General features: G+C 52.8%; 1 protein-coding gene across 1 annotated transcript in view; it reads right to left on the minus strand.

Moving 5' to 3' along the window:
* LOC144727601 (cerebellin-1-like) overlaps window positions 1-6,260 on the minus strand; it is a 30,874-nt gene extending 24,614 nt beyond the window's left edge. The window contains exon 1 of the mRNA XM_078606543.1: window positions 5,094-6,260. Within this exon, the coding sequence (XP_078462669.1) occupies window positions 5,094-5,459 (366 nt within the window). The 5' untranslated portion in view covers window positions 5,460-6,260. The remainder of the gene's footprint in view (window positions 1-5,093) is intronic.
* Between the last annotated feature and the right edge of the window lie 11,496 nt (window positions 6,261-17,756).

The following is a 17,756-nucleotide window of genomic DNA, read 5'->3' on the forward strand; positions in this document are numbered from 1 at the left end:
GCACTTCAGCGATATGGAGAGTATAGCGGATACGTGCGCGCGTGTGTGTGTGTGTGCGTTCATTGTGGAGTCGGTCATCTCGGTCAGTCGACCCGTGGCACCTGGGTCTGCCCCGTGACCTCCTGCCAGCGGGCATTCGACACTTCACGTGGCAGCCTCAAGGTGCACATGGCCTGGCACAAGCGTCGTGGTGACGTCACCGCCACTTAGTGGCGAATGGCGGTTGTTGTTGTTGTTCATTGTGGGGAGCGGTAGTGTAGCGGTTAGCGCTCTGCACTACAAACCTGGCGACCCGGATTCGATTCCCGCTCACGGCCAACACCGATGACGATTTTCTGAACCGGTCCTGGGCCTCCCCTAGGTCGACTCAGCCTCAAATGAGTACCTGGTGCGATGTGTAAACATCGCCACTAGAGAGACAAAGGCAGCCGGGCTGTGTGTTGGCCACCCACCCCCTCGTGCGCCGTGCCGGCCTTCATAGGTGCTCGCTAACAGCACTTGCCCCTACAGTCTGTTAAGGCTATACGGGGGATCTTTATCTTTGTCTTTGTTCATTGTCCCATCGCCTGTGAGTGCATTTAGGGTCAGTGTCACCCAACCCTGTAGCCGTTACCTTGTTTAACACGGGCGGAGGGGGGGGAGGGTCATACAAGACTCGTGGGCGGGGCACGGCACGCGTGAACCAACTCTGACATAGCGGTGAACGCCACCACAGAACGAGAAATCGCGCCATCAGCCTCTGGCGATCACACGTGTGCCGTTCTCGCTCCCAGCTCCGGTATTTTTTTAAATCCTTTATATTAAGTTCACTTGCTTGCTTGCTTGCGCGCTTACGACCGTGCAACTCTTTCGGTCGTTTTTTAACCCACTTCCCGTGATCCAATCGAGCTGACATTTTGCACACAGGCTCGTTGTGCGTGACAATTTTCGTGAAATTTTTTTTAAAAAATTTTACACTTTTAGGGATTTTTTTTATATTTAATTACCAATTGCTTAATGCTGCCAGGCAATCATCTGACCCATAGGTGGCAGCCATCTCAAGCCAGAGGACGAGATGACTCTAGCCGCCACGCATATAAAAGATTTATAGTGAAAAACTTTGTTTTTACGGGTTAATTGTTTTGCTCTCGGCACGGCTCGTGGGGGTCAGAGAGCCCGGTTCCTTTGGGTACAACGAATCGGGGCGACTGCACCGGGCCTCGCGCTTTGGGGGGGGGCGGCGGGGGGGGGGGGCGGGGAGCGCGCTGTGACGTCACGGTGTCAGATGTAATATTCCCCGTTTAGTTTGAAGGGATCGTGGGGACCCAAAGTGGAATTTGCCCAGAGCCCCCACACCCCCCCCGCCCCCACGGCCCTGCCTGGGGGTAAATGGAATGGGCCCCAATGTCCACTCACCGCTTCTCCTCGTCATCCGGCGCATCGAATTCTCCCGACCTCGGGGTCGCGGTGCAATTGCACCGCCCTGGACACTCGATAGTAGCTACTGCCACCGGTTGCGGTCGCGTTTGGACAACGTCGTGGGTCGGGCTGCGCGAGCATTGAAATTCGGCATCCCACGAGCAATTGGAGGGAGCATTGCGGTCAACCCTTTGGAGGGGGGTGGGGCTGCGTGATGAGCCACAGGGGAAGCAGATACCCCAACACGACTTCTAATCTAGGCCGGGCAGAGGATGTTTGAATGAATCGGCAGCAGTTTTGTCGATGGTTGCTATTGTGACCCACATTTATGATTTAGACGCTAGAGTGGGAATAGCGGTGGTGATGGTGGTGGTGGTGTGGTGGTGATGTGGTGGTGATGATGATATTGTGATGATTATAAAGATGGTGATAATAGGGATGGTGGTGGCGATGTTGATGATCGTAGTGTCGATTGTGCTCGCCGAAATAGATTATTAGCCACATTCGCCATCGCTAAGATGAAGCGACAGGTCACATTTAAAGGCATGCGTAAAACACGCGCAAATGCACACGCCAACTCCCTACGGTGCAATGGTCTCTTCGATACGGGTGTTGCAATGTTCCTGCCCACCAGCTGCGCGGGTGTGCGGGAAGAACGCGAGCAGAAATAACACCGCACACGAAAGGTGTGCATCGCATCTGCCGGAAGTTTGCCGCGGTGTTCGAAGAATGGTTGTTAGCGGCAGAGCGAGCGGGTCGGTTTGACCCTCAACTAGCCTAGTTTGCTTGGCTAAAGAAAGGCAGCAGACGCTAATGGAGTTGTCAAAAAAAAAACACAACTACCCCGTGTGTTATCTCATCGCCGCGCCACGGCGGAAAGGACGATCGGTTAACCGGCGCGTGAAGGTGTCGCGCGTGCGTCAATCGCCGATGAACGCAATGTGCAAGCGCAGGGAGACTGCCAATAATGCAAAGGTGCATCGTCATCATCATCATCCTCAGGGTTACGATTATAAGTATTGCTATTACTCGAGAGCACAAACGACGTAAAGCAACGCACATCCCTTTAGGTCATTCCACTGACAGAATAATTGATCGTAATTCACAACACTGCTCAGTGCGCGTTGGTGAAGGTGGAGGAGCATAGAAGTACCGTACAACAAATTGATGTTTACCTGCCCTGCCCTCTGTTGCCAACAGCGTGAGACCCCGCAGATGATGATGATGACGATGCACCCAACACGTGCCCAACACGTGCCCACCAATCCAGACACTATCCAGGAATTAAACCGATTTTCGCTTCCGAGATCTGAAGAGATCGGGGCGCATTTCTGCGTGATCTGGTCAGATGCTAATTCTTTTTTTTGGGACGTTCACACAACGGGCTTAGAATACTCGGCCCACACGAACACGAGCCGAGGACATCGAGAACGCCATTTAGACGGTGGTTCGCATTTTCAGAGTCGAGAACAACGGCGTTTTGGATCGAGAACAAAGGCTGTGAGAGAACGCCTCTATGGCATCACATACCTTCTGTGTGCATGATTACCATTGCCATCACGAGCACCGTCAAAGACTAAATCATCCCCCGTATAGCCTTAGCAGGCGGTCGGGGCGAGTGTTGATAGCGAGTAGCGCCTATGAAGGCCGGCACGGCACACGAGAGGGTGGGTGGCTAGTACCACGCCCGGCCGCCTTTGTCTCCCTCGTGGCGACTTTTACGCATCGCACCAGGTACTCATTTGAGACTGAGTCGACCTAGGGGAGGCTCGGGACCGGTTCAGATAATCGTCACCGGTGTTGGCCGTGAGCGGGAGTCGAACTCGGGTCGCCAGGTTCGTAGCGCAGCGCGCTAACCGCTGCACCACCGCTCCCCACCACCACAAGCATCATCATCATCATCGCCACTTCGAAACTAATGCTCATGAGTAAGTGATAACACAAACCATTCCATTATCATCAAAGTTGCCATGTTTCTGTAATCATGATTACAGGTCGTTCTTAACAGCACTTAAGGTGTAAGTGACATCATTAATATTTTTTGACGCCATCGTAAAGTCGATGTAATTATCACGGGCCGCTCGTAAAGCGGTCAGGATTAAGCGATGAATGCCAATAATCCGCCGTCACCAAAGTAGCCCCAACTGCAATGTTGAGTGCGTGCAGTTGATGAAGAAATCGTGAAATATAAGAATATTCAGCGTCGTTATCATCATCGTCGTCATCGTCGTCGTCGTGTGGAAAGAGTTGTTTTGTGTCTTGGCAAGTGCGATCTGAAGAGGAAGACGGAATGATTTGACTCTAACTCCGCAACTTGACACGGCAGAGAGCTGTAACGAGTCTGGGTTATTCGGCAAATACGAATGTACAACAGTGGGCGTCACGACACCCGAAACCGTTGCGCCTGACCGAGCCCTCAAAACAATTCCGTGATGCATATTGTTGGGTGCTTTCGGTAAAGTCACGCAGATAGCTTCTTGTTATTTTCTTTGAACCTATCTCCGTGACTTTACCGAAACACCCAATGACATGAATGCCTGCAGTCACGGAAGCCTTAAGTCAAGATTTCATTCCGTGATAAATCTCCACCCCCCTCCCCCACCGCTGCCAACCCCCTTCATGTTCTTCGCTGTTCGCGTTACCTTCGCCGTACAGAAGCCCCACATTGGCACACGTGAGCTGTGGGCTCCCTTTATGTAACACTACCAATAATTTATATCTCTATAGCGTGCGTATTGGCTCACAGGACGCATGGACCCCCTGCCCCGTTCGATTATCCACCGGGAGTGAGGAATCCATTTCTCGACGAGAAGTGAAAATTCTCGTCGAAGTGCGCACGGTAACGTCCATGTATGCGTGCGTGTGTTGGACTTCTTTCGCACCGTACTCCGCACCACCGCGCCAATAGGAGTTGCGGTCCTATTATTTTGCGCACCTGGCATATGCGCGCAGACACTGCCCATAGCGCACCGTGCCAGCACAGCGCTATTCGAGTTTGCGGTAACATCCAAGGCACGCGTCGTTGGGTATAATGTCAAATTAAGCTCCGCTTGTCTCAGCGAATTATGTAATGTCCCAACTCTGATGAGTGGGGGCCGTGTCGAGTTGCGTTGCTCTTACGAGGCCTCACCTTGAAGTTGGCGAACACGCAGCGAACGAGCGAGTAACGAGCGGACACACACGCGCACTCGCCCACCAAAGACAAAGCACCCGCCCGCCCGTATAGCCTTTGACAGACTGTTGGGGCAAGTGCTGTTAGCGCTTAGCACCTGTGAAGGCCGGCACGGCACACGAGCGGGTGGGTAGCCGACACCACGCCCGGCCGCCTTTGTCTCCCTCGTGGCGATGTTTACACATCGCACCAGACACTCATTTGAGACTGAGTCGACCGAGGGGAGGCCCAAGACCGGTTCATTTATTCGCCACTGATGTTGGTCGTGAGCGGAAATCGAACTCGGGTGGCGGGTTTTGTAGCGCGGTGCGCTAACCATTGCGCCACCGTTCACCCACCGTACAAAAGATCCCCCGTATAGCCTTAACAAATTGTAGGGGCAAGTGCTGTTAGCGAGCACCTATGAACCGGTGTCGCCAGGTTCATAGCGCAGCGCGCTACCCGCTACACTACCGCACACACACACACAGACACACAGGCGCGCGCCCACACAGACACACCCCAAACACTCAACAATCAATACCTGATCGAAGTAAATGACCATGGTCCGGTTGCTCATCTCCGACGGCTCGTGGTTCGTGCTCCGGATGACCGAGAAGGCCACCTTGGCGTTGCCGGATCGAACCGAGATCCCGAACGAGGCTCCAGCCGCTCCGGCGTGCTCCACCGAGGGGCTTGAGTCGCACACGACCAGACACTTGCCCTCCAGCACGATGGGCTCCGTCTCGTTCTGCCCGAGAACGGGCGCGACCCTGGCGAGGCTGAAGACGGCGGCGGCGAGCAGAGCCCACGGGGGCCGAGTCCGTGGCCGCAGGGACGCGCACCCGACGAGCAGCAGCAGAAGCCCCGCGCGGATCGCGCAACGATCGTGGCAGCCGTGCGCTGCCATGCTCACGACTCGCGACTGCCGCTACGCCTCGCCTCGCTCGCCTCGCCTCGCTCAGGGGGGCGAGGGATGTCGCGTATCGTGATGGGACGCGGCACCGGACTAACGGCGGACCCACTCTGTGTCGGCGGCGACGTGAGCGAACGAACGGAGGACTGTCAAGAAGGCGGCTATTGTCGTCGATAACGAGTTGCGGCTCGAGGAACGCGACACGCACGCGCGCGCGCACGTGCGTACACGCGCGGCGCGTATAAGCGTGGGGGTGGCGGAGGGAGGGGGGGTGGCGGGGATGAGTTTGAAAGACAACAGAACCAGACGCGCGAGGAACGGACGAGCGCACGAACTGCGCCGTTCCCTTCTCGGCGTGGATCGCGGCGTCGTCTCAGCGGTGCGCGCCGCCTCCGAGCGTCTGAGCCGAGTCGCCTCCCACTGCGCTCGCCGCGCGTGCCGCGCGCTCCGAGCGAGCGAGCGAGGAGGATGAGGAGGGTGCGGCGTGTCGTGCGTGCGGCGCGCTGTCTTGGGGCTGCTCAATCGGACCACCCACCCCCCCACCACACACACCCTCCCGCGGCGCGGCCGAGTTCTAGCGCTGGGTGCGCGGTGCTGCGCGCTTGTCCATTCTCGCGCACCAACACCGACTCCAACGTTAACACCCCCTGCGTGGAGCTCTCTTGCCTCTCTCGCCTCTCTCTCTCGCCTCTCCCTCTCCTCACTCTCTCGCTGCGCTCTCTCACTCGCCCCTCTCGCCCCTCTCGCTCTGAATTATTTATGAGAGACGGTTGAGAACAATGCCCTATTTAGAGACGTTCATGGAGGCTGTGTGGTTTCACCCCCCCTCCCAACCCGGCCCTTCGCCCCCCCCCCTCCACACACACGTACACCTCCTCCCCCGACACATTCGCTGTCCCATCCTCTTACAGTTGCGTCGTCGTGGTAGGTGTTGGGAAGTTTGTGCTGGGTGGGTTCGTGGTTTGCGGTTGGTTGGTCGCGTGAAAGTGCAAAATTTGCGGCCTTTTAAGTGGCCAATTAGCGTTATGGTTGCCGCTGACTCTTATCAGATGGAGTAGACGATGGCTTGTGCGTGCGTGCGTTTTTAACTCGTGTGACGTTGCTAGCGTCTTGAAATTGGTATTTGATGATTATCTGCATCAATATTTTCAGCAGGATATGTTCCCAGGTTTATGGAGCCGTGCAAATATTCTCAATGTTCCGGTATAACAGCGCATTAGCGGAATTGAGCATTATGTCTTTACATAACCTTACTTTGCACGATGCGAAATGCCACGTAATGTATGAATGCTGCAAACACACGCCTTAACACAATCACGTGCGCATCATCAAATGAGAAAAAAGAGCAAAAAAATAATCAGGTGGCAAGTTTATTTGTCCACGTGATGTACGTTCAGGCAAGGTGTTGACGTATTTGTCCTGTGCACACACAAGGCAAAGATCCCCCTCGTTGCCTCAACAGACTGTCGGGGCAAGTGCTGTTAGCGAGCACCTACGAAGGCCGGCACGGCGCACGAGGGGGTGGGTGGCCAGCACCACGCCTTTGTTCCCCGAGTGGCGATGTTAACACATCGCACCAGGCACTCATTTGAGGCTGAGTCGACCTAGGGGAGGTCCAGGACCTGTTGGGTTAATCGTCACTGGCGTTGGCCGTGAGCGGGATTCGAACTCGGGCCGCCGGGTTCGTAGCGCACAACAACCGCCATTCGCCACTTAGTTGCGGTGAAGTCACCACGACACTTGTGCCAGGCCATGTGCACCTTGAGGCCACGTGAAGTGTCGATCACCCGCTGGCAGGTCACGGGGCAGACCCAGCAGGTGCCACGGGTCGACTGTCTGAGATGACCGAGATGACTGACTGATGCACTGTACCAACTTGCTGTGCTTTAGCCACCCGGCGCTCCGCTCATTGTTTTGAGCGTCGCTCCTCCGCCCTCCGTTGTTGTTGGAGGGCGACTGCCTCCAACTGCCCAGTAGCAGCGTCCTTCACGAACCTCCTCCACAGAGGCCGATCTTGACACCGCTGGTACCAGTAGCACACGCGCACACACATTGACAGACGTGCGTCGCGTTATAGATGGTCGCATTTGTTAAATCGGATCCAACGTCGGTGTCAAAAGGCATCTCGAGACAAATCTCAGACATCGCATCCAGTTTGTGCCGTGAAATAGCTGCGGCCGTTCTCAGCTTTGTACTCCCTCTTCATGGCGTTGTCATCGTCAAGGCCACCAGCTCGGGTTTATGCGTCGCATCTCATAATCTTTATTTGTAGTGGAGGAATGCGCTGAGCTAGGGAAGTTATTTTTCACAGATGTCCAGTTACGGGCGCGTGAAAAAGTTTCCGACAGCAAAATAATGCAGCAACATCAACAAAAATTCGAAGCAAGTCACTAAATATGAATAAACAATTAACGCAATTACTTATATAAGTCCGATTTATCAAGTTTGGGCAAGGTGGCAAAAAGAAAACAGTCACAGACCACACCAAGATAACGCCACAAAGCAGTAGTCCCTCAATACAATTGCCACGTTAACATTGAACTAACCACAGGCAAGGATCATAATTACAAATCACATTCGCAAACGCGACTGAATATCTTCCTTTGCGAGGCATCGCCCGTTGTGACCAAGAGAAAGTTCCATTCCGACCCGGAAGATGTTGATTTCTGCGCATTTACAATGCATAGCATTGAGGGTGGTTATAGCGTTGGCCTGGTTTCAGCGTATGTCACCGTGCAAATGTCGAAGGGGTGGTGTGTGTGGGGTTATTTTGTTTGTTATCATCCGTGGAAACTGTGACGTGGTCTCGCCATTGCAGAGTGATCGCCCTTATTGCTTTTGGTTAATGGCAGATGGCGCTTATCTTATCGGATCATATGTGTCGGTGAATTGGTAGACTTCATAACGCGTGCGGGTTGCCGCTGTGAGCCCCCGTGACCTGAGACTGGTTCTCGGCCACAGCACCGTCACTAACCCTTTGCCATAGACCGATTTTAAACAACTAGACGCAATCCATAATAGAGTTGTTTTCAGTTAGATCGCGCTAATATATAAATGTGTCGTTAAAACCCGCCACCACCCGACACAGCCAACTAGTAAGGGTTGTCACGTAAACAGAACGTGGCCAATTCGTCACTAGTACAGCACTAGTGTATAGTGTAGTGTATAGTGTAGTGTATAGTGTAGTGTATAGTAGTGTATAGTGTAGTGTATAGTGTAGTGTATAGTGTAGTGTGTAGTGTAGTGTATAGTGTAGTGTACTAGTACAGCACTAACCGGTGTGTTGGAGAGCCAAGCCACAACATTTACCATCTGAGGACGACCCTTACTAGTTGGCTGTGTCGGGTGGTGACGGGTTTTAACGACACATTTATATATTAACGTGATCTAACCCAAAACACCGATATTATGGATGCTATTGGTCGCGTTAGCCTACTGCCTGTTAAACTATACACAAAGCGCTTTAGCGCTCTGTAAATATTAAATAAGATAAGATGATCTCTTAATCGTTCCTGCACCCCCCCCCCCACCCTCTCTGCACCAATCTGCGTGGTCAAGTTTGGTCAAGGAACGCACATGACGTGACACGGAGCGGGGAGGCCTTCATCCAGCAGTGGAGTGACGAGGCAGTTGAGAATTATGTTGTCTAAATGTGGCTCTCGCACAACGAGGGAATGTAAAATAACACTACGTTTTTTTTAAAGACTTATTGCCCTGTAGTCGATATGGAAATTCATGGGATTAAACCCAGATGTTAGATTACTGTGGATATCATTGATAACAATTCCGCTTAAAGACATTATATCATTTACTGCTAATACGCCATTGATGGGTTTCACCGTTGGCTTGTCCGATCAGCTGATTGTTACATCTGTCATTGTCATTCGTATTCATTCAAGTGTAGTAACATTTCCTGGAATGTTATTCCAGAAAATGTTTCAACTGAGCCATCTCGGCAATGTGCTTCTTGTGCGATTCGCTATTCATATGAAACATTTCACCACAACGACAAAGATCCCCGTATAGCCTTAACATACTGGAGGGGCAAGTGCTGTTAGTGTAGAACCTATGAAGATGCCGGAACGGCACACGACGGGGATAGGTGGCCGGCACCACGCCCGACCGCCTTTGTCTCCCCAGTGGCGATGATGTTTACACACCGCAACCAGGTACTCATTTGAGGCTGAGTTGACCTAGCAGAGGCCCAGGATCGGTTCAGATAATCGTCAGAGGCGTTGGCCGTGAGCGGGAATCGAACTCGGGTGGCCCGGTTCGTAGCGCCGCGTAGCGCTAACCGCTGCACCACCGCTCCCCACGACACACAACACGCACACAGATACTGTAGCTCGCCCTTCTTTCCTAAGTCCTCTGCCCAGTGGCAGGTCTTTAGCTCAGACTTTACCATCCTGTCCTATCTCGAGCTTCCGTCTTTATTTCGCCGTCCTATTTTCTCTGTCCCGTTTTCCTTGTGTCTTTCCAACATACTCTTAGTTCTTTCGGTAAAGTCAGTAGGTAAAAAATGAAATTAAAATTAATAAAAAAAAACAATTAAAAAAAACATCCCCGAACCTGCCGGAACTTCTCTCTATCCCAGCTCGGACCTCGGACGATGCATCTGCTTCGCGTCTTGTTCCAATTGAGACTTCTTCCCTCCATCCTAAACCAGTCGTCTCTGTCTCTCTCTCTCTCCGTCCAACGGGAGCTCTGCACCGCAAAACTCGACCGTGAACGCCGCAGACGCGAAATAACAAAGCGCGCGCGTGTGGCGCTGTGCCCTTGCTAACGACTCGGCCCCGAGGATCGATACGAATGGAATAGATCTGCGCTTGAGTTGAGCTTGTGACTGACACTGATCCACGCAACTCTTCTGATACCGTTGCCGGAGCACGGCGCTTTTTGCTTTGTTTGTTTAAATCGCATTTGCATGGCACGCACATTTTTTTTAATCCTTTATATTAAGTTCACTTGCTTGCTTGCTTGCGCGCTTACGACCGTGCAAATATTTCGGTCGTTTTTTAACCCACTTCCCGTGATCCAATCGAGCTGACATTTTCCACACAGACTCGTTGTGCGTGACAATTAATGTTCGTGAAAAAATGTTTCAAAAATGTTACACTTTTTAGGAAAAAATAAATTATATTTAATTACCAATTGCTTAATGGTGGCAGGCAATCATCTGACCCATGGTGGCAGCCATCTCAAGCCAGAGGACGAGAGGACTCTAGCCGCCCGTTTCAAAGACCATTGTGGGCTGGGTTGTGGCCCATTGAACACGCATATAAAGGATTTATAGTGAAAAACTTTGTTTTTACGGGTTAATTTTTGCTTTGTTTGTTTAAATCGCATTTGCATGGCACGCACATTTTTTTTCTTCCGTGTGTGTTAGGTCTGTTCTTACGGCGATTTAACGATGAGCAAATCTGACACTTCAACGCGCGTTCGTGGCCACCAAGGCTTCGCTGGCAAATATCGAGTTAGGTGCGTTGGAATTAAGTCGTTAATTAGTAAAGGAACCGTTATCGAATTGATTTTATTGACACAGCGGTGTTAGTGAGCGTCGTTGTTGTTGGTGAGCAAGGTATTCAGCACCGGGGAGGGGGTGAAAAACAAACATGGGCCCCTTCCCCAGCAAGATGCTGACCGCACCGCTGCCCCTGTGAGGCTGAGCACAAAGACAAAGCTCCCCCGCTTCGCCTTGGCAGACGGTCGGGGCAAGTGCTGTTAGCGAGCAGCACCGATGAAGGATGGGACGGCACGCGAGGGGGTGGGGTGGGCAGCACCACAACCGGCCGCCTTTGTCTCCCTAAGTGACAATGTTGTACACACACCGAACCAGGTACTCGTTTGAGGCTGAGTCGACCTAGGGGAGGCCCAGCACGGGTTCAGATAATCGCCACTGGTGTAGGGGTCGTGAGCGGGAATCGAACTCGGGGTGCCGGGTTCGGAGTGCAGCGCGCTAACCGCGACACTCACACAAACACAGACACACACACAGACACACACACAGACACACACACAGACACACACACAGACACACACACAGACACTGACACACACAGACACACACACAGACACTCACACACACAGACACACACACAGACACTCACACACACAGACACACACACACAAACACACATACACACACACAGACACTGACACACACAGACACACACACAGACACACACACAGACACACACACACATAGACACACAGACACACACACACACAGACACACACACAGACACACACACAGACACTGACACACACAGACACACACACAGACACTCACACACACAAACACACACACACAAACACACATACACACACACAGACACTGACACACACAGACACACACACAGACACTCACACACAGACACACACACACACACACAGACACACAGACACACACACACAGACACATACACACACAGAGTACACACACACAGACACACACACAGACACACACACAGACACACGCAGACACACACACAAACATACACAGACACACACACACAAACACGGACAAACATACAAACACACACACCGTGCCATTTAGCCTTATTGTGCGCAAAATGCCCTTGAATAAAAATTCCGTAAATTTACACACGCACACAAAAAACACATTGCTGACAGCTGCTTGGCAATACATTTTATGTAAAATAACGGAAGTATGTTTAATAGTTGCGCGTGTACATTTACGAATATGTTACGGAAATATTTGCATGAAATATTCAGGCATTTCGGTGTAAAATTTCCCAAATATTTTCTGTAAAATTTCCGTAAATCTTCCAGAAAACGATTGTTTAGACCCCCATTATTTTGGCATAAAATGTACGACTACGTAACTGCCATAAACTTCCTGTAATTATACGGGCGTTTTTGTTTTTCTAACGGCGTACAGACCATTGGGACGAGGGCTTTTAGCGATAAAAGGTGGCAGTACAAAGGTGGTGAATGCGACAGAACCATGCCCAGCCACCTTTGTGTGTTTTTTATTTTATTTTCCCAGTGCTGATCTTCACACGAAACACCGGTTACCCTGTTCGAGACCGAGTTCGACCTCTGAGCGCAGGCTTTCGGACAGCTTGACGCGTTTTCGATCGACGGCTAGCCGCTGATGGTACATGAGCCGTGTTCGCCAACAACCCAACCGGTAAGTTGAGAATCTCGATTACAAATCCGTGCGTCCGCTCCACGTTTCAAGCCGGATCCTCGGGTTTCAGCGAGTTTGACGGCCTCCGCCAAGTCGCAAGTGACTCCACAAAGACAACCGGTGGTACACGATGCACTTTTTGTTTCACTTGAACGATAGATTCCACGTGCGACGAACCGCTTCCTCTAACGGCTTGTCAAATAATATAATCTGCGTCGCGGTTGCATTTAGATTTCCAAATGTTTCGCGTGACGGACCTTCGTTAGAATCACGTTTACGAGCATCGGGTCGCGAGACAAACAGCAAGTTTCGGCGCGTGCTCTGCAATGTCACGGGGGAATTGCAATTACGGCTTTGTTCTAAAAGTCAGTTCTTAAAGTGAGTTATTAAAGTGAATTCTAACAGTCAGTTCTTAAAGTGAGTTCTTAAAGTGAGTTCTAAAAGTGAGTTCTTAAAGTGAGTTCTAACAGTCAGTTCTTAAAGTGAGTTCTTAAAGTGAGTTCTAACAGTCAGTTCTTAAAGTCAGTTCTTAAAGTGAATTCTTAAAGTGAGTTCTAACAGTCAGTTCTTAAAGTGAGTTCTTAAAGTGAGTTATAAAAGTGAGTTCTTAAAGTGAGTTCTAAAAATGCTAGAAGTGATTTTTAAAAGTTATAAAAGTGCGTTCTAAATGAGTTATGCAACGTTGTGTTGCGTGCAGAGGGGGTGGTTGGGCAGCTGTCCAACAATAACGTTACACATTCGCGCGATTGCCATTGAATTCGGAGAGAACGAACACGTGACAACGGCAAAACAAACGGGCACAAACAACAACAACCGCCATTCGCCACCACGACGCTTGTGCCAGGCAATGTGCACCTTGAGGCCACGTGAATTGTCGAACGCCCGCTGGCAGGAGGTCACGGGGCAGACCCAGCAGGTGCCACGGGTCGACTGACTGAAATGACCGAGATGACTGGCTGATGCACCACCTGTGCCCCCTACTGTGCCAACTTGCTGTGCTTTAGCCACCCGGCGCTCCGCTCGTTGTTGTGAGCGTCGCCCCTCCGCCCTCCGTTGTTGTTGGAGGGCGACTGCCTCCAACTGCCCAGTAGCGTCCTTCACGAGCCTCCTCCACTGAGGCCGATCTTGACACCACTGGTACCAGTCATCGGCAAGTCCACTCAGCTCCGCGTCCTCCTGTACCACATCACTCCATCTCTTCTCTAGCCCGTGCCGCGCCCGTTTAGCCCCCTCTATGCGGCCGAACAAAAGCTGTTTAGGCATGCGGTGGCTGGGCATGCTGGCTACATGACCCAGCCAACGCAGCCTTGCCTGCCGGAGGAGCTCACCGATGGGACTTTGCCCAGATCTTTCAAAGATTTGTGAGCTCCTCACACAATCCAGCCTGGTTAAACCCAGGATGGATCGTAGGCAGGCCAACCTAAATGTTTCCAACCGGCGAAGATGCTCCATTAGGGGGGTCCACGTTTCGCAAGCGTAGAGAAGGGAGGGAACGACTGTGGCCGAGAAGACCTGAAGCTTCGTGCGGAGCGACACAAACACACACAAACACCCCCCCTCCCCCCATAGCCTGTAACAGACTGTAGGGGCAAGTGCTGTTAGCGAGCACCTATGAAGGCCGGCACGGCACACGAGGGGGTGGGTGGCCAGCACCACGCCCGCCCGCCTTTGTCTCTCCAGTGGCGATGTTTACACGTCGCACCAGGTACTCACAGACACACACAGACACACACACAGACACACTCACAGACACACACAGACACACACAGACACACACACAGACACACAAACAGACACACACAGACACACACACAGACACACACACACAGACACACACACAGACACACTCACAGACACACACACAGACACACACGCGCAGAGCAAGAAGCGGCACATTTGCCCACGAGTTACAACGCGCGGATTAGTTTGTCGCAGCCTTGTCCGTAATTACCGCCGTGCTCGGCTGGACCGGGGAATCACCTCGATCGGCGATTGCTGCTGCGCCCTCCCAAACGTCTCAGAGTCGCGCTCCCTTCACTACCGCCAGCCCGTGGCCATGCGAGAAGCCGAGCGAGATTAGCAAGGGAATTAAACGAGCGTCTCGCCGGGGAAAACACATTTCCCCCTTTCGATTCCAATTTGGGGGCAAGAGGTGAGCGAAGGTGTGGTGTGTGTCTGTGTGTGTGAGCGAGAGTGTGTGTGAGAGAGAGAGTGTGAGGGTGTGTGAGAGTGTGAGGGTGTGAGAGAAAGTGTGAGAGAGAGAGTGTGAGATAGAGTGTGTGAGAGATTGTGTGTGAGAGAGTGAGAGAGAGTGTGAGAGAGTGTGAGAGAGAGTGTGAGAGAGTGTGTGAGAGAGTGTGATAGAGAGTGTGACAGAGTGAGAGAGTGTGAGTGAGAGAGTGAGCGAGAGTGTGAGAGAGTGTGAGAGAGTGAGCGAGAGAGTGTGAGAGAGTGTGTGTGAGAGAGTGAGCGAGAGTGTGAGTGAGTGTGAGAGAGTGAGAGAGAGTGTGAGAGAGTGTGTGTGAGAGAGTGTGTGTGAGAGTGTGTGAGAGAGTGTGTGAGAGAGTGTATGAGAGAGTGTGAGAGAGTGTGACAAAGTGAGAGAGTGTGACAGAGTGAGAGAGTGTGAGAGAGTGTGACAGAGTGAGAGAGTGTGAGAGAGAGTGTGTGAGAGTGTGACAGAGTGAGAGAGTGTGAGAAAGTGTATGAGAGAGTGTGAGAGAGAGTGAGAGAGCGAACGATGGCTGGTGGGAGTTGGGAGGGTTGCGGTGTTGGGAGGGAGTGTGCAACAGAGGGGAGAGGGATGTATGGAGTGGAGGTGGCCGTTACGTTACTGGGCGATGGTTATTTTGTATTTCTCAAATTGGCCGCATGTTTTCGGTTCTATCGGCAGCTTTTATCCGTCATCAGCGAGGTGCTCCGAGGGCACGGCTGTTGTCGGGACCCAGGGCGGGAGGGCGAATGACAGACAAGCCGTCAGGGAATTTGCCAATTTCCAGGACTTGATGTGCGTGGTGGTTGGGTGGAGGTGGAGGGAGGGGAAGGGGGAGCGGTGAACTAACGAAGAGAAGGCGGCCAATTCGGCACAGCGGCGGGGAAGAATAAAGGCAAAGGTCCCCCGTGTAGTCTTCAACGGACTGTCGGGGCAAGTGCTGTGAGCGAGTAGCAGCTGTGGGCTTGCACCACGCCGGGCCGCCTTCGTCTCCCCAGTGCCGATGTTGACACACCGCAACCAGGTGCACATTTGAGGCTGAGTCGACCTAGGAGAAGGCTCATCAGGACCGGTTCAGATAATCGTTGACTGGTGTTGTTGGACGTGAGGCGGTAATCGAACCCGGGTCGCCAGGTTCGTAGCGCGGCGCCGCTAACCGCTGCACGACCGCTCCCCACAAAGACAAAGATCCCCCGTGTAGCCTTAACAGGCTGTTGAGGCAAGTGCTGTTTTGCGCGCACCTATATAGGCCGGCACGGCACACGAGTGGGTGGGTGGCCAGCAACCACGCCCGACCGCCTTTGTCTCCCCGCACACCGCGCCAGGCACACAGACAACTCCCCGCGCCTCCAACGCTGCCCGAAGGGGGATGGCATTTGGCATGGGATGGGAGAGACGCTCACAGAGAAATACCGGCGGCCCGGCCAAAGTGGATCTTGCAAAGGCGATGGTTTGTTGCCCTCTGCTGGGAGCCGCGCGGTGCTGATGCGAGTCGGGAACAAAGTGTAACTGCCAGGCTGTCATTCTGTTTGTGAGATTACAGGAAAGGCGAATAGTACGGGGAACGCCGCTGGCGGTAGCACGGCAGCGCGGACAATAATTAATGTGATCAAAACAGCCTAACCGGAGCTGTCATTAACGATGCACTGTTACGTTCTGTTCTTCACACGGTGTCATACTGGTAGGAACCTCCTGGTTACACCAGCCCACAGGGGATTATTGTGTCCGTCCGTCCGTCGTGCAGGGAAGGGCTGGGTGGGGAGGGAGGGCCTGGGTGGGGAGGGGAGGGTGGGGAGGGGCTGGAAGGGGAGGGTGGGGCTGAGTGGGGAGGGGAGGGTGAGGAGGGGCTGGGTGGGGAGGGTGGGGAGGGGCTGGGTGAGGAGGGTGGGGAAGGGCTAGGTGGGGAGGGTGGGGAGGGGCTGGGTGGGGAGGGGCTGGGTGGGGAGGGGCTGGGTGGGGAGGGTGGGGCTGGATGGGGGGTGGGAGGGGTGGGGCTAGGTGGGGAGGGGCTGGTCTCCCCGTGGTGCCCTTATAAAACTCAACGTTTAACCTACTCACGCCGGCTTGTGCCCGCCCTCACAGTCGGCCATATTTGCGGAATACACCACGCCGCCGTTGACCCTGGCCATTGACCGAGCAACCCAACGTTCCTACCAGCTCCCTCCGCAGGAATGTGTTTCCCAGAAATGTCAGCATATTCTCTGCATTCTTTGTCGTGCATCATCCATCATCAATCCACTGCTGGACGAAGGCTTCCCCAAACCGATGGAAGAAGAACAATAATAATCATAATTCACCTTAGCACCTGCACACGAGCTCATTTCATCGTTCCATCTCCTCGGCGTCCCACCCCTTGGCGTTTCACTCCGTCGACGAGCAGTGAGGCGCGGGGGGGGGGGTGCGGACTGTCTGTAACTTTTACTGTGGTGGCCAACGCAAGAACTTTTATTTCGATTTAAAGCTTTCGTGACTGCAGGGATTCATCTTCTTGGTTCTTTCGGTAATGTCACAACGCAAGCAGCCGTCCTCAGGTGAAGAACAGGTCTGTCGAGAAGACAGAGTTCAGACTCTGTCTTCCCGACAGACCTGTTCTTCACCTGAGTTCAGACTCTGTCTTCCCGACAGACCTGTTCTTCACCTGAGTTCAGACGCTGTATCCCCGACAGACCTGTTCTTCACCTGAGGACGGCTGCTTGCGTTGTGGCCGAAACGTCGTGAGAATTATTTTATCAGGTTTCATTATTTTTATAATTTTATTATTTCCATTCTACGTGATGACTTTACCGAAAGAACCAAGAAGACGAACCCAAGAACTGTCGCGTCTTCGACCCGGTTGCTACTGATGCGCGATGCCATTCGCTGAGTCGTGACGCCGCTAAGTCGACATCGTCAAAGGGCGTCCGTCCCGCAAGCGCCTCTGCCGTTG

Source organism: Lampetra planeri, chromosome 26 (assembly GCF_965212315.1).
Source record: "Lampetra planeri chromosome 26, kcLamPlan1.2.h2, whole genome shotgun sequence".
Lineage (NCBI taxonomy): Eukaryota > Metazoa > Chordata > Hyperoartia > Petromyzontiformes > Petromyzontidae > Lampetra > Lampetra planeri.